The following is a 25,659-nucleotide window of genomic DNA, read 5'->3' as shown; positions in this document are numbered from 1 at the left end:
CGGCACGGATCATTCTTCTGGTATCCAGAAAAGACTAGTCTTCCAGAGGGTTAAACACAATTAATCGCACAGAGAATTTATCTCCATTTCCCAGAGTCCAATGACAGCCACCATTATACCACCCCAACCAACACGAGGATTTGGCCATTTAGGCTTGGAACTTGGCCATGACGTGAATTCTAAAAGTTGTGTCTCGATACATTAGACCAAAAATGCGTGGAGATGTTATTGGCGCTATAGTGTATAATCCTGTAAATTATTATATAATTTAATTTATAAGCAATAACATAAACCAGGGAGGTTTATCTAGGAACAAAAATAATAACTGGATTGTTGTATTTGTTGGTTTTTAATGTGGTCTTCTGCAATTTATCATCAATGAATCATTCTAGAAACAATAATAATAAAAATGCTGAGAGATGACTCAGTAAACCTCATACACTCGTGCACTCCAACCAACCCAAACATACCTGGAGTAAACTTAGAAGCATTTACTAAGTAGTTTGTAAATAGTAGTTAAATGCAAGAGAATTTAAACTGCATTTCAGGTCTTCTTCCAAATTATTGCTACATAGGATGATAATTAGGGATGGGTGAATTTGTTCCGTTTTGTTTTGCCGAAAAAGTCATGAATTTCCTGTGAAATTCGGTAAATGGCGAAAAATTTGCGAAACGCATTGAAGTTAAAATTATTTTGACGCGCATCAAATTTGACACCCGCGACAATTTTTATACGGGTGCCTATTTTGTCCCAATGCATTAAAGTCAATGGGCGTCCAAATAATTTTGACGCACGACAATTTTTATGTGAGCAACTATTCTGACACGTGCCCGGATTTTTTTTGGGGGCGGTGCATTTTTTGCCAGTTTTCTAGACAGTTTCACGAATCAAAAGTGAAAACGGCGCCCATAGACTCTAATGGGTGAAAAAATTTGTTGAGCGAAAAAAGGAAATCGATTTTAAAAATGGGAATTATTTGATTAAAATGGAGTCTATGGGAGATGGCCTTTCTGTAATTTGGAGGTTTCTGGATAGTGGGTTTCAGGATAACGGATCCCATACCTGTATTCAATTCCCTTTCTATGGTCTATACAGTGGGGGATTATAATATACTTAGCATTTGCTCCTTGGGAATCAGAATCACTAGCAATAACGGATGGCAAATGATATACAGGTAAAGGATCCCTTATCCGGAAACCCGATATCCAGAAAGCTCCGGATTACGGAATGGCTGTCTCCCATAGATTCCATTTTATCCAAATAATCCAAATTTTTAAAAATGATTTCCTTTTTCTCCGTAATAATAAAACAGTAGCTTGTACTTGATCCCAACTAAGATATAATTAATCCTTATTGGAAGCAAAACCAGCCTATTGGGTTTATTTAATGTTTAAATGAATTTCTAGTAGACTTAAGGCATGAAGACCCAAATTACGGAAAGATCCGTTATCCGGAAAACCCCAAATCCCGAGCATTCTGGATAACAGGTCCCATACCTGTACTTGTAAGTACCTGTATGTAGACATTGTGTTCCTACTGAGTACCTACCTTGTGTAAAGTTGGAATTATAGATTCACAGGTGCACTCAGATATCATGATGTAAAATTATGCAGAATTACAGTGTATGTGTGCTAAGAAGAATTACAACGATGCTGTAGCTATGCCCGCTATCTATCACTAAGGGGGTTATTTACTAAGCAAAAACTTGAATTTCTTGTGGAAAAAAAAACTTGAATTTTCGAGATTTATTATACCCCGATGCTGCACAAAGCTTGAAAACTCCACCATCTCAGACCTGCCAAGGTCTAATTTGAAGATATTGTCATTTGTGCTGAGTTTTGTGCAAAAAGATTTGGGGTTTTCAGACAACAAAGTATTCAGTAAAAAATAGAGTGGAGTAAAAATTCTATTTATTAGACATTAAAAAATTAAGTAGCTGGAGGGCATGGGTGTGTGTTTCAGGAACACCAACGTATTAGGCATCCTATGCACTCCAGCTACTCCATTTTTTAATGTCGAAGGGTAGAACTAGATGGGCAACTTTGGTGCGTTTCCGGCAGATTGGACGCGAAACGTCAAAACGAAGGTGTCAAATCGGATGTGCCGTAGAATGAGATCAGCAATAGCATAGCAATGTTGGATGATGTCACAGCGTTCCTTCAAGAAGACACGACTGTCGGATGCAGACGATGCATGCTGCATCCGAATGTCGTGTCTAGTCGGATGAACGCTGCGACAAGATACGACATTTGTATTTCTTACCTTATTTTCCGTCGCATCCGATTTGACGCCTGCGTTTTGGTTCACCGCGTCAGATCGGCCGTGTAGTTCTACCCTAATAAATATAATTTTTACTCCAAGAGGCGGTGTGACACTCTATTTTGCTTCCGAATATTTTGTATGCTGCAGCTGAGGAGCCCTGCATGATTATGGGCACGCCTGGTTCTCATTATACTCTCCAGAGCATTTTGGAAGGGGTGTGTGGGTGAGTCTGTACCCTGTTATTGTGAACAATCTGTTTTCAGACAAAACAACCTGAAGAAATCATGCAATTTGGGTGAAAAAGTCTTCGCACAATTTTAACGTTTTCTTTCCCTATCCAATTCATTTGATTTTTTAAATGAATAAATAAGGTCAACTCTGGCATGGGAGTTGGTCGTGTTTTTTTTAATAAAATAATGAGATACATTCGGAGTTTAGTAAATAACCCCCTAAGTGGCAGGATTTGCCCTAAGCCCGCTGTAGACCCAGACTCGTCTTGCTGATTTCTACTATTGCTGAAGGCTACCTGTCTCCAGGGCCGGATTTCTGAAAGCCGCACCTCGAGGCCAGTGCCCTGCCGCTTCGTGTGTGCACCCTCCCTTCACTGCGCGGTCCTAGCGCCAGACGCATGGTCCAAATCGCCGGCCCCTGTGAGCACGCGAGTGCACTATTCAGTATTGGAGCACCAAGCGCTTCCTTGGATGCGGCAGGGCGGCATGCCGCCCCTAAAATTTTGCCGCCCTACGCCCGGGCCTATGTGGCCTCGCCATAAAACCGGGCCTGCCTGTCTCACCTTGCTGAACTCTGATATCCAACCCACCCAGCAAAATATCATCTGCAAATTAGTTCTGCCTACATATAATTACATAATTGAATTCATTATAAACAAGCAGGGCTGAGCACATGCCTGGAAAATTAAATCAACCCCATCTTATCCTCAATGAGCACACCCTGAATGAGTAAGGGACACATCTCACGTTTGAAACTCATAAAAAAAGCAGCTTTACATGGCTATATTTTGTAATACAGTAAATATCTGTGTCTCCAAAGATGCCCCAGTAGCTCCCCATCTTCTTTTCTGCTGATTCACTGCACATGCTCTGTGCTGCTGTCACTTACTGAGCTTAGGGACCCACTCACAATATACAGTACACATAGAATAGAAATGTCACAATATAAGGCTGATTATTAATTAATACACATAATTACTACATGGCAGCACAGAAACCAGTGCAATTAGCATCAGAATTTAATAATCAGCAAACCTGTAGCATCAGCTTATATTACAGCCAGGGAAGCTCATTTTCTGCTGGATAATTAGTGATGACCCCTAAGCTTAGCTTCTCAACAGCCAATCAGAGCCCACTGAGCATGTGAGTGTCACAGACACTTTCCAAGATGGTGACCCCCTGTGACAAGTTTGAAGTCCTGGATCATTGCTGCTATTGACAAGCTCAAACTTTAGGCTGGTGCAATAAGTTCGGTATATAAAATATGCCATTTTTAACCATATTCATTGTTAGGGTTTAGTTCTCATTTAAAGTAATGAAACCCTTCCTATGCTGATAGCAGGATCTCCTTATGGCAGGTGGTAAGGACATGACATCAGTGTGGCTGCAACAAACAATCGTATGGGGAAATTGGACTGGGATTTTACCCGCACGCTATGCTCACAATGGTTTAATTAGGACTTGAATAAATATGCAAAGTCACCTCAAAAATACGTCCTCTGTATTGTGCGAAATTAAATATAACAATTCTTTTGGATGCCCAAACGGTCGCACCCTGACACGACGCACGTTAATAAAACCTTGGCGAGAAAGTGCAGATAATATAAAGACTATAAGAAATCACTGGTGTTGTGTCTGAGCTGAGTGACGAATATTCAATTTCCAATATTAGCCCTTTACGGTTAAATTCAGGATTGAACAAGATACTTCCGCTGGTTGGGTGGATTGACGTCTGCCGTCCATGTTAGAAATACAACAAACAAGTAAACACTTACATGAACCCAACTGGAAACAGCAACATAAACCATTCAGAGGCATGAGATGCAGGTGGATAGTTTCTACAGGGCTTTCTATTGCCTCTTTGTTTGTGTGAATGATTCAGACACAACAGTAGAGGTGATGCAAAACAGGTTTGTCTTTCTATTAAATCAAAGGATGCTGATTGGCCCAGGAGCCTCTCCCTTTTATTGTCACAGCTTTTTAAACTGGAGGATAGCAGAACGGCATGTCAGAGGAGCTTGAGGTGCTGCTGAAGGTGTGAGGAGCAGATCTTACCATGGAACGATGGGTCTATTTATTCACTTTGTCTGCCCTCTGCGGTAAGTGTGTATTTCACAGACACCCTGAAAAGGTAGAACTTATCTCTGTAGCTCTAAGATGTTCAGGAGTAACACAAATACAGCACTGTCAGAATGAACTTCTTGTACCGAATGCAACTGACTGTAACTAACATTCTTGGTCAGCTTACAAGGGGACTGTATAGAAGCACAACTGGTTGTAATTGCTTATTTCATATGGAAGAATGAATTAAATAGGATGGTATCTCTCTCTCTCTCTCTCTCTCTCTCTCTGTGTATCTCTCTCTCTCTCTCTCTGTGTATCTCTCTCTCTCTCTCTCTCTCTCTCTCTCTCTGTGTATCTCTCTCTCTCTCTCTCTCTCTCTCTCTCTGTATCTATCTATCATCTATCTATCTATCTATCATCTATCTATCTATCTATCTATCTATCTATCTATCTATCATCTATCTGTGTATCTCTCTCGCTCTGTGTATCTCTCTCTCTCTCTCTCTCTCTCTCTCTCTCTCTCGCTCTGTGTAGCTCTCTCTCTCTCTCGCTCTGTGTATCTCTCTCTCTCTCTCTCTCTCTCTCTCTCTCTCTCTCTGTGTCTCTATCTAGCTATCTATTCTATCATCTATCTATCTATCTATCTATCTATCTATCTATCTATCTATCATCTATCTGTGTATATCTCTCTCTCTCTCGCTCTGAGTATCTCTCTCTATCTCTCTGTATCTCTCTCTCTCTATCTATCTATCTATCTATCTATCATCTATCCATCCATCCATCTATCTATCTGTCTGTCTGTCTGTCTGTCTATCTATCCACTGGGTGGTTGAGCACAAAAGGATTTGAGATTTTAGGGGTGCCCCTTAGAGCACCTCTTCAGGTTCTATACAGGGTCTTCATAAATGACCCATTTTGAGTTTTCTTTCATCCTGTAATTGTTACATACATGGTGCTTAACATAATGTCTAGGTAGTAAAAATGAACCAAATACTAGGTTTTTTTGTTGTTGGGAGTAAGTTATACAGTTAAGGGACTTATTCTCCAGAATGCTTGGGACCTGGGGATGTTCTGTTATTTGCATCTCCATGCTTTGGGCCAGATTCAATTCAGTGAGAAAAGGGTTAAAACTCATGGACGAGATTCAATTTCAGTTGCTATTCAATTCAGAAAAGTCTATTAAAGTATATGGCGAAAAGTCTATGGAGAAAAAACTGGGACTGAATTTGGAGAAAAGTTTTTTCTTCTGGAGTGGAATCTTGTCCTTGAGTTTTCACATTATAAACCACGAGTTAACTTTTTCTCACTCAATTGAATCTGGCCCTAGAAAATCATATCAACATTAAATAAAGCCAATAGACTGGTTTTGCCTCCAATAAGGATTAATTATATCTTAGTTGGGATCAAGTACAAGCTACTGTTTTATTATTACAGATATAAAGGGAAACATTTTAAAAAGTGTAAAAATTTTAATTATTTGCTAAAAATGAAGTCTTTGGGAGAAGACCTTCCCATAATTCTGAGGTTTCTGGATAGCTGGTTTCCAGATATTTCCAGAAATTATTTGGTAATTTAATTTCTGGAAGACTGGGAATGACTTCATCGTGTGGAGCTGCAGAGCTCCTACAATATGAATTGCTTTGCTAACACTTAAAGGAATTGTTGAGTGTAAAAATAAAAACTGGGTAAATAGATAGGCTGTACAAAATTAAAAAATGTTTCTAATATAGTTAGTTAGCCAAAAGTGTCATCTATAGATGTTGGAGTGACTGGATGTCTAACATAATAGGCAGAACCCAACTTCCTGCTTTGCAGCTCTATTATTGGTTACCAGTCAGTAACCAATCAGTGACTTGAAGGGGGACCATATGGGTCATAACCATTTGCTTTTGATCCTTAGCACGCAGGTCAGATTCAAAAGCAAACTAACTGAATATTTATGTCCCATGTGGCTCTCCTTCACTGACTAAGGGTGGCCATACATGATAAGATCCTCTCGTTTGGCAAGGTCACCAAACGAGTGGATTTTAACCCCATATGCCCACCAAAGGCAGGGCAATATCGGGTTAATCCCTAGGACCAAACAATCGCATTACAACAAAGTAAATGGGCGCTGACGGGACAAGGACCTCAACAAACTAGCCAATGCGATCCTTGAAAAAATCAAACCTGCCCAACCAATATCTGGCCTGAGACCCATCGGAAGCCCCATACACTGGCAGATAAGCTGCTGAATTGGTCTAAAGGACTGATATCGGCAGCTTTAACCTGCCCGTGTATGGCCACCCTAAAGGTGGCCATACATGGAGAGATCCGCTTGTTTGGCGATGTCGCCAAACGAGCGGATCTCCCTCCGATATGCCCACCTTGAGGTGGGCAATATGGGGCTGATCCGATCGTTGGCCCTAGGGCCCAACGATTGGATCCTAACGATGCCTAACAGGCGGTCGGATCGCGGGACTGCATCAACGAATAGATGCAGCCGCGATCCGACGGGATTTTTTGTCCCATCCGATCGAGATCTGGCCGACTTTCGGCCAGATCTCGATCGGTGAAGCCCGTCGGGGGGCCTCATACACGGGCCAATAAGCTGCCGTCTGTCAGCAGCTTTTATCGGCCCGTGTATGGCCACTTTAACTCAGAGTTATAAAGCTGAAAAGCAGGAAGTAGTGTTCTGGCTATTATGTTACACATCCAGTCACTCCAGCCTTTATACATTACATTTTTGGCTAACTAACTATATAAGAAACATTTTTTATTTTGCACATACTATCTATTTACCCAGTTTTTATCTTCACACTGAACAAAGGGCTTGTGGGACTCACCTTCTGTCATTCTCCAGGCCCTTGAACATCTCGTGAGCTCTGCTGCAATATATCATGTCTCCCCCATTTATTGTGGCCAGGTTTGTAACTTGATTGCCACTGTGTCCCAGTCCAATGAGGTAATATCAGTAATGTTAGTTAATTTAGGAAGTGCTTGCTTTAAGGTAATATATAAATTCACATCTAATGGAAACAAATGGTACAGTGAAAAATATGATCTATTATTATGTAACAGAGATACAAGATACAAGAACTCTAGTTTTTGATTTCACTTTTCTTCTGTATTTTAGATTTATACATGGCACAGAGTGTAACCAGTACAACATTACAGTCAGCAAACAGTAGCACAACTCAGCCTCTGTGCGTATGTTCTACTGCCTTATCCACAACAATTGCAACAGCTTTCTCTAGCACAACTCAACCTATAAGCACTGCTAGTACCACACCAACAACTACAGCTGCAACATCTACTATAACTACTGCTGCTTTGACTACTTCTACTACTACAGCTTCACCCACAAGCACCACAGCTACAGTTTCCACATCTATTGCACCCTCATCTACAACAACTACCACTGCTTTAAATACTACATCTCAACCAACTAGCACCACTACAACAGTTGCAGCTATGACTGCAACATCTTCTGCAGCTTCATCCACAACAACTGCTACTACAACGCAGCCTACAAACACCACTACTATTGTACCCACAACTGCAAGCACACCAGCATCTACTGCTTCATCATCCACCACAAGTGTGGCAGCTATAACAACTACAACTCAACCTACAAGCACCACTACTACCACACCCATGTCTTCAAATAATTCAACAGCTACTATTACATCATCAACGACAAGTAATGCAACTACAACTCCGACAAGCACCACTACTACCACCCCCACATCTTCAAATACTTCAACAGCTACTGTTATGTCATCCACAACAAGTAATGCAACTACAACTCAACCTACAAGCACCACTACTACCACTCCCACATCTTCAAATAATTCAACAGCTACTATTACATCATCAACAACAAGTAATTCAACTACAACTCAATCTGCAAGCACCACTACCACCTCACCCACATCTTCAAATACTTCAACAGCTAATATTACGTCATCCACAACAAGTAATGCAACTACAACTCAACCTACAAACACCACTACTACCACCCCCACTTCTTCAAATACTTCAACAGCTAATATTACGTCATCCACAACAAGTAATGCAACTACAACTCAACCTACAAGCACCACTACTACCACCCCCACATCTTCAAATACTTCAACAGCTAATATTACGTCATCCACAACAAGTAATGCAACTACAACTCAACCTACAAGCACCACTACTACCACCCCCACATCTTCAAATACTTCAACGGCTAATATTACGTCATCCACAACAATTAATGCAACTACAACTCAACCTACAAGCACCACTACTACCACCCCCACATCTTCAAACACTTCAACAGCTACTAATACGTCATCCACAACAAGTAATGCAACTACAACTCAACCTACAAGCACCACTACTACCACTCCCACATCTTCAAATAATTCAACAGCTACTATTACATCATCCACAACAAGTAATGCAACTACAACTCCTACAAGCACCACTACTACCACCCCCACATCTTCAAATACTTCAACAGCTACTAATACGTCATCCACAACAAGTAATGCAATTACAACTCAACCTACAAGCACCACTACCATACCCACAACTACTACATCTATTGCAACGTCCACTTCCTTATCCACAACTTCTTCAGCACAGAATTCTACAACTCAGACTACAAGCACTAACTCTACAGTCCCCACATCTACAACAGCATCTACTGTAGCCTCAACACCGACCACAGCATCAACTGCAAATACAACCAGTCTTACATCCACTAATACCAGTACCACAACACCAACAACTACTAGCAGTGCTACAACCACCACCACCACCACACCAACAACCACAGCAACAACAACCACAACAACCATTTCAGCCTGTGGTAAGTAACTAATGTATTCAATCAAACTCTAAATAAATTTTTTGTAGTACCACTTGTGACTGAGTTCTAATGCGCCTTTTGTATTTGCAGCACAATCGACTGTGTCCATTCAGCTGATCCAGGTGTCTAGTGATCAAATCCAGCTCATGCCTATTGGTCAAAATGGACCAACTGGAGCTCAGTTCAATGTGACACTGTCAAAGAACAACACAGTCGTAGACATAAAAACAACGTCTGGTTCAACGGTCACATTTTCTGGTCTATTTCCTGCAAGTCAGTATGACATTGCTGTAAAGCAACTATCTTGTCCGAACAGACCCGATACTACCAGCAGTGTTACCACAGGTATGGTTCTTTTGTTAATTAAAAAAAAAACACACATGAGACATCAATGTCCTACAGCCCACAATGGTGCATATTTTTTTGTTGAAAGGATATTTTGAGTCTGCTGGTTTGGGAATTTATTACCATTTGTCAACACTTACAAGTACTGTTTTTATTGTCTACAAATGATACTCCCCTTGTCTACTTGCAGATGGAAAATTATTTTCTGCAGAAATCCGGATAACAAGTACTGTATATACCTCTGATCTGGGCAATAAAAGCAGCGCGGCATACAAAGAGTTTGAAGCCAACTTCACAGCAGATGTGAGTAGCAGTCACATGGGCACAGTTTGCCCCAGTTAAATAACTCATAGATTTGATTTCTATCTCCACTGAGATACAGGTATGGGATTCTTTATCTGGCAACTCTTTATGTAGAAAGTTCCGATTTACAGAAAGGCCATCTCCCATAGAGTCTATTTTAAGCAAATAATTCTTATTTTTTTTAAAAAATGATTTCCTTTTTCTCTATACAGGTATGGGGCCTGTTATTCAGAATGCTCACGACCTGGGGTTTTCTGGATAAGGGTCCTTTCTGTTATTTGGATCTCTTTACCTTAAATCTGCTAATAATCATTTAAACATTAAATACCCATTAGGCTGGTTTTGCTTCCAATAACGATTAATTATATCTTAGTTGGGATCAAGTACAAGCTACTGTTTTATTGTTACAGAGAAAAAGGAAATCATTATCAAACATTTGAATTATTTGGATAAAATGTAATCTATGGGAGACGGCCTTTCCGTAATGTAGAGCTTTCTGGATAATGGGTTTCCGGATACCTGTATTAATAAAACAGGACATTGTTCTTGATTCTAACTAAGTTGCATGAATTCATATTGGTGGCAAAATAATCTTTATTTTAAAAAAGTGAACCAAGATATGCTAAGTAGTAGTAGAGACAAACTCATCAGTAGAAATGTTGGGTTTGGGTGACACACCCCAAGCCTTCCACAAAGGGGAGCAGAATACCATCAATAACAAAATCTGACCTAGCTCTCCAAAAATCGACATGCAGGCCATAAGTGTAAAAATGTAAAAAATCTTTGATTTATGATGTCTACAGCAAACTTCTGATCTTACTGACGCATGAAGGCAAAAAAATGCTTCAAGCCATTGTATAACCATTTAATTTGCATAAGAACATTCTGTACTTTTATACTTATGGTCTGCCTGTTGGATTTTTTTTTTGGAGTGCGAGAATGGATTTTGTTGTCAAAACAATACTACTGGCTTTATCTATTGCCTAAATGAGTATGGTAATCCAAATTACAGGAAGATCCCTTATTCCCAAGTATCTAGTGTAGGTAAATCTAAAAATAACTGGATTTGCTGAGTAATCAATGAAGACGTTGCACTACTCATCCAAGCAGCTTCTTCAGTACAACTGACTGGTGTGGGAAGTTCTCAGCATTTAGACTCTTCCAATAATCCAATCACAATGGCACATTGTAACTCTTCAAAGAGGTGACATCTGAAGAAATTCACAGAGGTGTAGATTCTGTGTAGTTACTGTGATAGGATTATCCAATGTGTCATGCAACTCCTAGAAAGAGGTGTTACTTATTTGAACAAGGCGATTTATGTCAAGGAGGAGAAACCATCCCTGAACAGAGGCGGGGGGCTTGGACACCACCTGACTGCTACATACAATGCTGTTCTAACATCTGTACCCCGGCGGTTCCAGAACACTTCACACGTCCATTCATGCAAATCTCACAAGTAACACCTCTTTCTAAGAGTTGCATGACACATTGGATAATCCTATCACAGTAACTACACAGAATCTACACCTCTGTGAATTTCTTCAGAAGTCACCTCTTTGAAGAGTTACAATGTGCCATTGCGATTGGATTAGTGGAAGAGTTTATATGCCGAGAATTTCCCACACCAGTCAGTTGAACTGAAGAAGCTGCTCGGATGAGTAGTGCAACGTCTTCATTGATTATTCAGCAAGTCCAGTTGTTTTTAGATTTACCTATACTAGATATACCATGACCTGGATGAATGAAAATCTTCATAGTCTTATTCCCAAGTATTCTGGATCATAGTAGAAACCTACTTTCTGTGGAGTGCCGGGATATCTGTTTTCACCATTTACACTGTGCAGATAACTGTTGTTTCTTGTAGTTTTGCAGTTGGGATAACAAAAGGACGTCATTCATTGCACCAATTGATGGGCAGAGATGGGGGGGGGGTGCCTACATGCACTTCCCAAAAGGAAAAGCAGACCCAATGCTAATTCTAAACCAGAGTTCAAAATGTTAAAAACAATGATGGATTGCACTTTTTTTGTACATTGCACCAGGGTCGGACTGGGGGGCCCGGGGCCCACCAGGTTTTTTGTTTCAGGGCCTCCGTCCAGACTCTGAGGGCTGCTGCCTCACTGCCTTCTGTCCTGCAACCCTCCCCCCCGCCTCGTGTGTACGCACTCCCGCATGTGCGTCAGTGCACGTCCTGTTTGGTGGCGCCAAAAAGCTATGCTGACACGCATGCATGAGTGTGCACTTGCACACACATGCGTCAGGCAGGAGGCCCTGAGCCAGTAGCCCTCAGGGTCTGGAGGGGTCCTGAGGCAGAAGACCCGGGAAGAAATCAAGGTGGCGGATCTGGGCCGGCAGGGCCCACTTGTGCCATGGGCCCACCGGGTTTTTTCCCGGTGTCCCACCAGCCCAGTCGACACGGCTTTGCATCCTGCCTTCTAGTGATGTGCGGGCCAGCTTGATACCCATGGGACCCGCGTGTCGGGCGGGTTCGGGCCGACATGTTCACTCCTCTTCACGGGTGGCTTTTGTCTTCCCGCTTCCGGCTTTATAGCCGCATGCCTGCTCCCCCCTCCACTATTGTGACATCACCGCAGGGCGGGTCGTGTAGGCCTATAAAAGGAACCCAGAAGTCACATGCAGGCGGGTGTGGGCTGAGGGAGGGCGAGTTAGGGAAAAACCCGACTGCACATCACTACTGCCTTCCACTTCAAAAATGACCCCTGTGGTTTGCTGTCATGTAGCAATGGCAGCTCCAGGTCATATGTATCCAGGCATGCAGAGGAGGAATATTCTGTGCACACAACAGACCAAACACCCAACAGCTTTGCCTGGGCTACAATGATTAATGAAAGTGAGCATTTGATTGCTTTATAGCCCTGAAGGCAACACCAATGCTGCTTTATATGCCCCAGTCTATGCTGAAGTAAAAGAAATTAATTAAAGTCCTTCCCTCTTTTGTTTGATTGACAGATAAAGAATAATGTGCCATCGGACACCAAGGCCCTGTTTAACTCTGGGAGAATGATCATTTTCATAACCGGTATCAGGAATGGAAGTATCATCGCCGACTTTTCCATAGCCACAAATACGGCTGATAACATGACTCTGACCAACGTGACTCAGTCATTCACCAGCGCACTCAACAGCAGCTCCACATATAAAGTTGACCCAAACTCTTACAGGTTTGCAGGTAAAGACGGTTCTACTAATTGGTTCATTGGAAGACAATTAAATGGCTGTGTGTCTTGATCCTGAATTTCCACGTTTTACTGGTGGCGAATACATTTGCGAAATCGCAGCGAAAATTCACCGGCGTCAAAGTTTTGACGACGTCGGCAATTCAGACGCCGCCGACAAGTAAATGGACGCCCATTTACTTTAATGCACGTCGGAATTGTCGCCAACATCAATTTTGACACCCACTAATTGACACCAGCGTCAAATTTTTCTCCCGTTTTGCAAAACGGGACAAATTCACCCATCACTATTTACATGTTTTTCTAGTAGACTTAAGGTATGAAGATCCAAATTATGGAAAGATCTGTTATCCGTAAATCTCCCGGTCCCAAGGATTCTGGATAACAGGTACCATACCTGTACCTTGTACTTGATCCCAACTAAGATATAATTAATCCTTATTGGAAGCAAAACCAGCCTGTTGGGTTTATTTAATGCGCATCGGAATTATCGCCAGCGTCAATTTTGACGCCCACAAATTGACACCAGCGTCAAATTTTATGCCCGTTTCGCGAAACGGGAGAAATTCATCCATCACTATTTACATGTTTTTACGAATATACGAATATAGGATGGTCTGAATAGAAATAAAAGCAAAGGAATTTGTAGCCTCACAGAGCAATAGTTTTTTTGGCTGGTGGGGTCAGTGACCCCCCCCCCCCCTATTTGAGAACTGGAAATAGTCGGAAGAAGCAGTCAAGTCATTCAAAATCTATGATAAATGAAGACCAATTAAAAAGTTGCTAAGAAATGACCATAACATACTACAAATAGTGATGGGCGAATTTTGGGCGTTTTGATTCGCCGAAAAATGTGCTAATTTCCGGAAAAATTTGCGAAACAGCTAAAAATTTGCGAAATGGCGCTGGCGTCTCGTTTATTACGCCGGCAACCATTTTTTGGACACCAGCGCACAATCGCGACGAATTTTCGCAATGGTTTCACAAATTTATTCGCCAGCGGTGAATCGTGGGAATTCGCTGCAAATTCATGCCTGGCGAATACATTCGCCCATCACTATCTACAAATAAGCCTGAAGGTGAACCAGCCCAGATGCTTGGAAGAGTCATTCCTTATGTTCATACTGTATTCCATGTGATTCCCACATTGTGATATATTTGGCCACAGCCCCAATAAGTCCCATCCTACCAGCCTATTGTGGTTCATATTCACAGTCTCCTTCAATACCTCACTCATTTTCTGTTAAAAAGACCCCTGTTCCCCAATGGGGCCCTTAATATATAGCAATTGAGGCTGAGAAAAGACACAGATCAAGTACTATCCATACAATGGAACAGTAAGTGGTGTAACTACAGAGGGAGCAGACCCTGCGGCTAGTGATGGGCGAATTTTTCCCCAAAAATTAACGAAACTCGAAAATTGTTGCGCGTGTCAATTTTGACACCAGTGTTAAAGTCAATGGGAGTCCGAACAGTGTTGACGCGCTGTGATTTTGGCGCGAGCTACTTTTCGGACGGAGGCCCCAGGAAGTGTAGGGGCCCTATGAGGCCCTAATTCAATTACAATTTCAATAAATATTAAAATTGAACAGGTCAATCTTTAGAGATTTTGAGGGCCTGAAAAATGATTTGCTGTGCGGCCCAGTAATATCTAGTGACACCACTGGGAACAGTTATACTTTTTTTATTATATTGAGTTTCTAACTCTTTATTTGCTGCCTTTCTAACTTACCGGTACTAAAAATAACACTCTCTCCCTACAGTGCAAAATGCGTGTGATCCTTCAGTAAATCCGTGTTCTGCTTATGCCAACTGTACGTCCCTAAATGGAGCAGCCACCTGCCAGTGTAGGTCTGGGTTTAATGACACCAATCCAAGTGTTCCTGGAAGAACCTGCGTAGGTAAGACAAAATGATTGTGGGGGTTATTTATTAAACCTCGATTTTTTTCTGGTTGGGCTTTTAAAGGGAATAACTTAAATATTTTGTGGAAAAAAAAAAGATTTTTTCTACTCCGAGGCTTCTTAAAGTCCAAATCTGTCAATGGCAGATGTCTCTATTCCCAGGCCCAGATTTGTGGTGTCCCTATTGCCAGGCCTAGGGCGCCAAAATTTTAGGAGCGGCATGTCGTCCAGCCGCATCCTTAGGAGCACCGGGAACTCAAAGCTCCCCAGTACTTCTGTGCACCCTGCGACCACGGGGGAGGGCTTTATCAAACCCGGCCCTGCCTATTCCCATTTGAAGACATCGCGATCTGCGCTGGGTTTTCGTACGATATTCCAAAAACGTTTTTAGCGATAACCTGAAAAAAATTTAGCAAGTCATGAGTAAAATCCAACAATTCGTACGATTCGGGTTTTCGCTTGATTTTTTTTTTAGTCTTTCCACAATCCGATTTTTTTGAGTTATTTTAATGATAAATAAGTTAAAATTGAGGATGGGAGTTTGGTCATGCTTGGTTTAATAAAAAAAAATTAGATTAATTCGGATTTTAGTTAATAACCCTAAGCGTTAAGGAGGGGAGGGAAGCATGTCATCATCATGTCTCCATACTATCAATGATGATATTCCAGTACCACCTTAAATTAAATAATAAAATGGTAGAACATCTAAAGTGGTTCCTTATGTGAGAGTTAAAGGAGAACAATACCTTTAGTGATAACTAGTCCCCAAAACGTTCCTGCCCTCTCCCAGCTGAATGACATAGGACCCCATAAATGCAGCCCCAACATTGTCCTGTAAAGCAGAGTAGCACAGCAAGGTTGGAGGGCGACATCTCGCCCTACTCCTCGTCCCATAGCAATCAAGCAGCAATTCAATTTTAACAGTCATCTACAAGTTTAAAAACAAAAGCAAAGATCTGATTGGTTGCTGTGGGCAATATCCCTGGTGATATTTATCTCTAGCATGTAGCATAAGGCCTATGAATACCTTATGTTAATGTAAGTAAGTGGCAGATAAAACTTGGCTTTTGTCTTTATTGGGTTGACCATTTATGAAACACCGTTAACCGATGACGCTGAACTATGTCCCCCAGCTGATTTATATTCTACAATACCCTTAATACTCATTGGCTTCGAAGTTTTAAAGGCAGTGGTGGTTTTATGGGATTTAAGAGCAACTACTTTGCAACCATCGATCCTTAAAGGAAAACTATACCCCCAAAATGAATACTTAAGCAACAGATAGTTTATATCAAATTGAATGACATATTAAAGAATCTTACCAAACTGGAATATATATTTAAGTAAATATTGCCCTTTTACATCTCTTGCCTTGAACCACCATTTTGTGACTCTATCTGTGCTGCCTCAGAGATCACCTGACCAGAAATACTACAACACTAACTGTAACAGGAAGAAGTGAGGAAGCAAAAGGCTGAACTCTGTCTGTTAATTGGCTCATGTGACCTTACATGTGGTTTGTATGTGCACAGTGAATCTTATGATCTCTGGGGGCGGCCCTTATTTTTTAAAATGGCAATTTTCTATTTATGATTACCCAATGGCACATACTACTAAAAAAGTATATTATTATGATAATGGTTCATTTACACGAAGCAGGGTTTTACACATGAGCTGTTTTACTCAGTATCTTTTAATAGAGACCTACATTGTTTGGGGGGTATAGTTTTCCTTTAACTGTTTTCAGTTCCAGATACAAATGATTATACTGCAGCCTCTTAGTGACCATGGCCCTACATTATTTATTGCTTTCCATTTGCAGATATAAATGAGTGTGCCGCCAGTCCCGGCCCTTGCCCAACTCTAGCCTCCTGTAACAACACCATCGGAAGTTATCAGTGCCAGTGTTTGCCTGGGATACAAGATGGAAACTCGTCTAACCCTGGCCAACAATGTATCGGTGAGTACATAACCTGCCTTACCATAAAAGGGTAAGATTTTTAAAAAATCAAAAATTCTTCCTGATTTTCCTCATGGACAATCACTTTTGTGAAACGTCACAGCCGGGAATGATTTCATTCTTGGGTATTTGTCATTGTCAGCAATGCATGAAAATATTGTGTTGAGATGTGTTCAAGAAAGGTCCTGAGCTGGATCCGGTGCTTCTGGAATAAATACAGCATAGTGATTGACAGAGACCTGAAGGAGCAGGATACATGAATTACAATATATTTAAACAGCAATTGGGTTGGGCTGTGAGATGTAAATTGTCGGCAACTATACCTGGAAGATCTGCTGAAGCTGCTCAAGACGACCTTTGCTCAAAAGGGTATTTAGGTGGTAGGCCAAAGCAGTCGGAATTGATCATGAGTGGGCCTGTGTAGAATCTCTGGGAATGGACCACATGTAGGGCTTTATGCAATGTCTTAGCATAAGTGTGAGACGGGCCGGGAGATTCTCTCCGTCTCTTACCTCCCGGCGTGTCTCTCCTCGTGTGCAGGTGCGCAGGCGTGCACTTCCTGGTTCAGGGCCCAGTGACGCTGGCGCTTGAAGCCAAGCCAAACAAATTTGAATTATTGGCGCCAAATCATCTTTAAAAGCCCAGTCCTCCATTTTGATAGTGCCCAAGCTTGTTTCAGTTTACTGATCCTGCCGAATCGTTGTTATCGTGTTTGAATTCCTGTTTTTTGACTTCTGCCTGACTTTTCGACTGCAATTCCTTGATCCCTTTGCCTGACCTTCGACTAAGCGTTTGCCTAATCCTTGCCGGTACCTTGCTTTGGACTACTACTTTTGCACTACCCCTTGGTCGGTTCAGCAGCAGAAAGCCAAGGGCCCAAAAAGGGCGTCGGTGAACACTGGAATCTGCAGGGGTGCCCTGTGCATCTGTGTGTACCCGCAGTCACCATGGTTACAACTAAGTAGTATGTTACAATAAGAATGTACAGTGATGTAACTACCAGCGGTGCAGGGGGTACAATCTCACCGAGCCCTCTCCCAATTGGGGCTAGTAATAAAGCATTTTGTGAGGGCAGGGCAGAAGAATGTTTCTGGCATGATAGTCCAGGGGTGGCCGGGTTCGGGGCCAGGGTATACATCCTGCAGCCAGGACCAATTGCAACTAATTAGGTCACTGAGAACATATTTAGTACTGATATGTAGGAGACAGCTATAGTCCACCCAATGTAATATAGCAGCAGATGTGCTGACGCTCTGGGGAGAGTCCAGGCACCTTTACTTACCATCCCTAGAGCAGCAGTGAAGTCATCTCATAGACTTTAAGCTCCTCAATGATTGCAAGCTCTTCAGGGCAGGGAGCGCATTCCATCTGTGTATTAAACTAGCATGTATGTAAAGCACTGTGTGTGTTGAATTTGCCTGTTCATCAATAAACCTGTAATATTCATTTTGCAGACCCAACCTCATGCTTTAACAGCACCACATTCTGCACCAGCAATAGCACCTGCCTCGACAACAAAAACACCATATGTGCAAGTGAGTATGAATCTGTATGTGTACGGTCACCTTTACATTAACTGTTGCAGACAGCGATATTCTGAGACAATCTGCAGTTGTTCTTTATTTTTTTGTGGTCTTTGAATTATTTAGCTTTTTGATGGCCAGTCTGATTTACCCTACCAACCAGGCGAACAGGAACAATAAAATGATAGTTTTTACAGAGAAATAGTTTTTCAGCTGTCGGGGTCAGTGAACCCCCTTATCTGACAGCTGGAGAGAGAAATAATTATTAAGCTACAAAAAATAAAAATGTCCAATTAAAAAGTTGCTACGGATACGAGATTCTGTAACATTTGTGTAGTGATGGGCGAATCTGGGCCACCAAACAGTTTGCGAAACAACGAAAATTCACAAAACACATTGAAGTCAATGAGCATCAAAATTATTTTGACGTGCGTCAATTTTTGACACGAGCGACAATTTTTATAAGTGCGACTATTTTGTCCAAATGCATTAAATTCATGGTGGTCCTAATAATGTTGACACATGACAATTTTTATGTGAACGCCAATTTTGACACACAACAAGCCAGAGCCAGATTTTTCACCTGCAAATTTTCGCCGAAAACATTCGCGGGCGGCAAAACTCGAAAATTTTCCACGAATCCATACCTGGCCCATCACTACATATGGGAAGTTATTGTAAAGGTGAATTAGGTAAAATATTATATTATGGTATTATATAATATATGTGTTTACTTCTGTTCATGTGTTGGCCAATATATGGCTCAGCCTGTTCTACACAGAGAGCTTTGTGTCTGCATTGTATTCACGTGCTGCCACTGATTAACATGCCGTGGTAAAATGAAATCACTCATGAACCAAAGGTAAAGAGCACACCCTAGTGATTTGGTTATTGTGAACACACATATATATTGGGAGCACACTCCGGATCACAGTGCTGCTTCTGGATACTCGGCCACGTTTCGATACAACCATGCATTTACTAAACTAGTTTTGCCACAGATTCACAATTGCAGCACTTGAACAAGGCACTGTGAAAAGAATATACAGGTATGGGATCTATAAACCCGTTATCCAGAAAGCCCCCATTACAGAAAGGCCATCTCCCATTGACTGCATTTTATCCAAATAATCCAAATTTTTTAAAATGATTTCCTTTTTTTCTCATTTATAATAAAACATAAGATATAATTAATCCTTATTTGAAGCAAAACAAGCCTATTCATTAAGATTCGAGTTGTATTTTCCACTGAAATTCAAGTTTTTGAGTTTTTGGTTTTTTTTGGTTAAAACTCACATTTTCCGAATTTTTTGAGATTTATTATACCCCTATCCTGGAAATAGCTTGAATCTGAAAATACACCTAAAACCTGTTGAGGTCATGTAGAAGTCAATGGCAGAGGTCCCTTGAACCATGTTAACAGCCTGCATGATGTTCAATGTTTTTTTTTTAAAGGGTTTTCCTCAAAACTCAAATAATTCAAGCGATTCAAGTTTTTTCCCGCTGAAAACTCAACATATTCAAGTTTTTTGTAGTTTCGGGACTCAAACTCGCAGAATTGTGATTTGCCATTCAAGTTTTTTCTTAAATATGATACCTTTCGAGGTATAAAAAACTCTAACGCTAAACTCTAACCTTTGATAACTACCCCCCTTAATGTTTAAATGATTTTCTAGTAGACTTAAGGCATGAGTATCCAAATTATGGAAAGATCCCTTATCCAGAAAACCCCAGGTCCCCAGTATTCTGTTTAACAGGTCCCATACCTGTATAATGACCTGGACTGCCTAATTCCACTTTCTAGAAGAAGATCATGGTGAGATTTGTTACCTCTTTGATAAATATGCCCGTTGTCAGTCTAATCAGAGGAACTTCGATATTATAAACTCTTATTTAATAATTCTTTTAAAAACCAAAAAAACCCTCAAGTTCTCTTTTTTATCCAGATAAAAAAGCTGTTGCTTCGGCGATCAAGTTCAATGACTGGACCTTTACTCCAGACCTGTACGACCGAAGCAGCGCCGCCTACATCAGCAAAGCAGCACAGTTCACAGGGAATGTAAGGAAATCATTGATCTCTAGTTCACTGGAACTCTGAGTGTTTTTTACTTTATTAAAGCGTGTCAACACATTGCGGCATATTCATCAAAAACTAACAATAGAGGTCAAGATAACTTGACAGAGGTGAACTCCCCAGCTATTTATGGATATGTATACGTTTTTAAGGAATATATTTAGAGTTCAACCCTAAATATGAAACTAAAAATTGTATATGTGGAAAACTTTATTCTCACATTTTGATATACCGTATATACTCGAGTATAAGCCGACCCGAGTATAAGCCGAGGTACCTAATTTTACCTACGAAAACTGGGAAAACTTATTGACTCTAGTATAAGCCTAGACACAACTACAGCCCTGTCTCCCAGCAGCGCACATTCTGCCAAAGTGACCCCCCCAGCGATCAACCGGACTTCTTTGCAAAGTTGATGGTGACAGAGAATTGCCAAATGGATTATTGTGTGCATTGTCCCACTGTCCCACTACCATGTGCAGAGGGTGCTGTTTGATATTGCCATCACTGTTAATCTTTCGTATAACCAACAGAGGGCGCTGTGTGATATTGCAGTCACTGTTATTCTTTCATATAACCAACAGATGGCGCTGTGTGATATTGCAGTCACTGTTATTCTTTCATATAACCAACAGAGGGTGCTGTGTGTGTGATATTGCAGTCACTGTTATTCTTTCATATAACCAACAGAGAGCGCACTGTTATTCTTTCATATAACCAACAGAGGGTGCTGTGTGATATTGCAGTCACTGTTAATCTTTCATATAACCAACAGATGGCGCTGTGTGATATTGCAGTCACTGTTATTCTTTCATATAACCAACAGAGGGCGCACTGTTATTCTTTCATATAACCAACAGAGGGCATTGTGGGATATTGCAGTCTATCCCCAAGTGTTTTGTTGGTATAGGAATGATTAAAAGTGACTGCAATCTCAGCTACTCGAGTCGGGTACCGCTGACCCGAGTATAAGCCGAGGTAGACTTTTTCAGCACATTTTGGATGCTGAAAAACGCGGCTTATACTCGGGTATATACGGTATTTGCCCCTTTGGATTAGATGTTTAAGGGAGTGGCTACCCATCATGTTTTTCTTCCCATTGACATGAATGGGAAAGTGTTAGGTGCCCCTACACATGGGTGACTGAAGGTGGTAGGCATTTTCAGGTGATAATTGCAACCTGCTGTAAGTCACCTGCTTTGGGTACTGGATATTTTGCCAGATATGTGCCCATAGTATGATATAAGATAATAGTCTGAATTATGAAACCTGTTCTCCAGATCTTCACTTAAGCTGACATTTGGTTGCTAAGTTTACTGACCCTTGCAATGAAGAATTAGAGTCTCACAATGGGACAGGGCATGTATTGAAAAATAAGAGATATAAATAACAAATGTAATTTCACACTAGAGTTGGGCCATCAGAGAAGTGTCTCCAAGACAAGATCCCCCTACTCACCGATCACCTGTTGCAACTCCTCTGTGTCTCCCCTATACCCCGGCCATCGCCATCATTCAGTCTCATTCAGTGCAGGACTTGAGTTAGAGGAGGTGGCACAGGGATGTGCCTAAGGTCCCCTCTCATTACTCCTGGGCCTCTTCTGCCTAAGCCTAGTGTTGGTTCTGCCTCACACTCAGTCATTGTCAACTTTGTGCATATTTGGAATTTTTGCAAAGACCATTTGTTATCCATGTACTGTATGTTCCCTGGTTACATGAGTGTTTCTCATTCTGCAGGTGGTAAACGCAATGAAAGTGGCGCTAAGTGACAGCACCTTTAATATCACCGTGGTTGGCTTCAGACCAGGAAGTGTCATTGCCTACTTTATATGGACAACACAATCGTCAACTCTCGATACCAACACAGTCCAAGCGACTCTCATTAACGCAGTGTCGCTCCTGATATCCAGTAACATTACAAGCATGAGTAAGTTCTAACCATCAGCTTTGCTGTTAAGTGTGGTATGACTGCTGTAAGAGTAATCTGGTTTGAGCTGAGAGTAGAGCGTTGGCAAACTGTTCCTTTTGTGGACCAGACTCAAAAATCACATGCATTTTTCACTCAATATAGTACTAAAAATGTGCCCTATATTGTTAGAGAACTTCCTATCCACTGGGCTACAACTATTGCTTTGTCAATAGAAAAAAAGACTCCCCTGTTTCGAATTTCTTAAGAACATGCCTGTGATTTTTTTACATTACCTCTGGGCAACTTGGTATCTACTACTACACACTACTTGTGTTTTCCAAGAAAATTTAATTTTTTTGAGATTTATTATACTACGAAATAGCTCGAATCCAAAAAATACACCGTTTGAAACCTGTCGAGGTCATGTAGGAGTCAATGGCAGAGGTACCTTGAACCATTTGAAGATAGCCTTCATGATGTTCATGTTTTTTTTCCAGAGGGTTTTGTCCCACAACTCGATCAATTACAGTTTTTTCCAGCTGAAAACTTAATCAATTCGAGTTTTCGAGTTGTTATCCCCGAAGTCGCTGATTCGAGTTTTTCCCTTTCGAGTTTTTATTAAATTAGAAACCATTCGAGTTGTGAGTTAATACAAGTTCATTCGAGGTATACAAAATTTGACCTTTGATAAATAACCCCCTTAGTATAGTAACTCTGTTGCTGCTTAACTACATAGTACCATCTATAGTTTATATATTACTATTAGCTTACATGCACAGGCACACCTTATTAATCCGACCACCAGCAAATAATATCTGGGTGCTCAAATCCCAATTGCTTAAATCGTATTACTTAGTGAAGCCAGACCACAGACAGAAGTGGTCTTTGATTCAGCATTGTTTGGTCCCTTACAACTCTTGCACTTGTACCTGGGGCTGGTGTAAGTAAAAGACCCAAAAAGTCTGCACTAAACTGAATTTCTGAGGATGAGGGGGACGTTGATAACAAATTAACACCCACCACCCCAGTGAATTCCTTCCTTCCATTCCTTTAAAGGGGACCAGTCACCCCAAAAAATTATTCAAAATCCCATTCTATCACATTAGTCAAGCAAAATGAACTTTAATTACACTATATAAATTATTTGAATCATGTTTCCTTCAGTATGGGAATTCATAATTATAACAAGCAGGCAGGAGCCATTTTGTGGACACTGTTGTTAAGGAAAGCCTTGTATCATCTCAGAATCTTGTTTGTGCACCAGAATGGGGGACCTGATGTCCATCCCCATGCCCTGGCTACACAATTAAATGGTGAAGAGAACGAGGGGATGTGGGGAGAGCAGTGACATCTAGTAAGTGAATGGAAAGTGAAAGTAATTGTCTGCCTAAGGCATAGAGGAGGGGCAGACAATATTTGATTGACAGCTGAGATTTTTAAATGAGCTTAAAACAACTGTGAATGCTTTAATAAAAAATAAAAATTGGATTTCATGTTTAATTTGAAAGGACTTTCATTATACAGCTTTTTGTGTCTGGATAACAGGTCCACTTTAATCCTTTAAAATCATCATTTACTGGCCAACTTTTCGAAAGCAAACATCTGATTGGTTGTTAACAGTTGCTAGATCTGGTGCAACTCTTATTACATTACCCCCCCTGAATGTAATGGAAGGACATGCCCAGGTGTTTGCTGTGGGTAACGGATGCTCGGGACAGTTTTGCTCATGATATTCCATTACACATAAATCTCAACATATTTTCAGATGGAATATATCTGTATTTACTTCTTATTCTTTTCTTTACAGTGACAGATATTGCCACCTCAGGAAGCAGTACAGACCCCTACTACGGCTGGAGAACTGCTGTCATTGTCATCGGGGTGTTTCTGGGAGTTGCTCTGCTATTGGTTGCGGTGATTGCACTAATATGTTACAACACTGGGGGGAGACTTGGACGTTACAAACCCAGTGTTAGCAGTGATGAGATGGCCAGAAGCCTCTCCTATCGCTAATTATCCCTATTGCTCTTTGTACCTCTGCCTATTGTATTTATTCTGTATCACTAATTTGCCAGTCTCATATAATATGACGTATAATTATATTTAATGTGCTGAAGGCAATAATCTAAGCTACATGGATAGGACCCAACATTAGAATAAGAGCGGGCACCTAGTAGGGTTGCCACCTGGCCAGTATTTTACCGACCAGGTTGGTAAAAATGATGGTTGATCCCAATGTTATTAATAGGGAAAAAAGATAAATATATAGGAAGGCCGGAATTTTTTTTCCAGAAAAGATGGCAACCCTAGCCCCGAGTAATGTTCCACATGTCTAGAAAGATCAGTTTGTCGGTATAGGATCTGCCCTTTATTTTTGCTTTCTCACCGATATCCGCTCACTGCATCGCAGACTTGCTTGTATAAAGCTAAAGCATGTCTGTACAACAGCCAACTTGTTGTGTGATCGATAGGAAAGTATTACTAATCTGTAATTGCTGGGTTTGGTTCAGCTCAGACTTTACCTGCCAATATCTCCCATGACTTTATATTTGGGGGCGAATTTTACTCCAGATTGGGGATGTCAGACTTATATCTGAACTACATTTCCCATGGTCCCCAGCAAGCAAAAACTGCTGGAAGCTGTCGTTTAATTACAGCTGAAGGGCCACAGACTGAACATTCCTAATGTGAAAATTGCCTCGTTCCTTGAGTTAAATTAATGTAACTCACGTAATCTTGCTCAGCCTGCTTATTATACATAATCCCGAATTAATAATTCTATTTATAACACATTAAAATAGTATGAACTACGTTCTGCATAATTTATTGTTTAAACTATTTTTTGAGTAGATGTAATAAATGATATTTTGGTAAGATGCCTTGTTTTATTTACTGGATATGTCAAGAGGGGGGGTCACTGATATGCAAGGGAATATCTGAAATATGGAACGCACAAAAGAGGGTTAAAGGGGAAGTAAAGTCTAAAATAGAACAAGACTAGAAATGCTGTATTTTGTATACTAAACATAAACATGAACTTACTGCA

General features: G+C 41.0%; 1 protein-coding gene across 1 annotated transcript; it reads left to right on the top strand.

The window, feature by feature from the left end:
• The first annotated feature begins 4,506 nt into the window (after positions 1–4,506).
• On the top strand, positions 4,507–25,426 carry LOC121399810 (mucin-5AC-like). The gene is made up of 11 exons (XM_041581509.1): positions 4,507–4,592; positions 7,673–9,397; positions 9,488–9,742; positions 9,933–10,045; positions 13,019–13,238; positions 15,009–15,146; positions 16,971–17,108; positions 18,563–18,643; positions 20,578–20,690; positions 22,442–22,631; positions 24,421–25,426. Exons 1-11 carry the CDS (start codon positions 4,550–4,552, stop codon positions 24,624–24,626), a joined length of 3,222 nt encoding a protein of 1,073 aa, XP_041437443.1. The 5' UTR covers positions 4,507–4,549; the 3' UTR covers positions 24,627–25,426.
• Positions 25,427–25,659: the final 233 nt, after the last annotated feature.

This window comes from Xenopus laevis, chromosome 2L (assembly GCF_017654675.1).
Source record: "Xenopus laevis strain J_2021 chromosome 2L, Xenopus_laevis_v10.1, whole genome shotgun sequence".
NCBI lineage: Eukaryota > Metazoa > Chordata > Amphibia > Anura > Pipidae > Xenopus > Xenopus laevis.
This window is presented reverse-complemented; position numbering and strand designations above follow the sequence as displayed.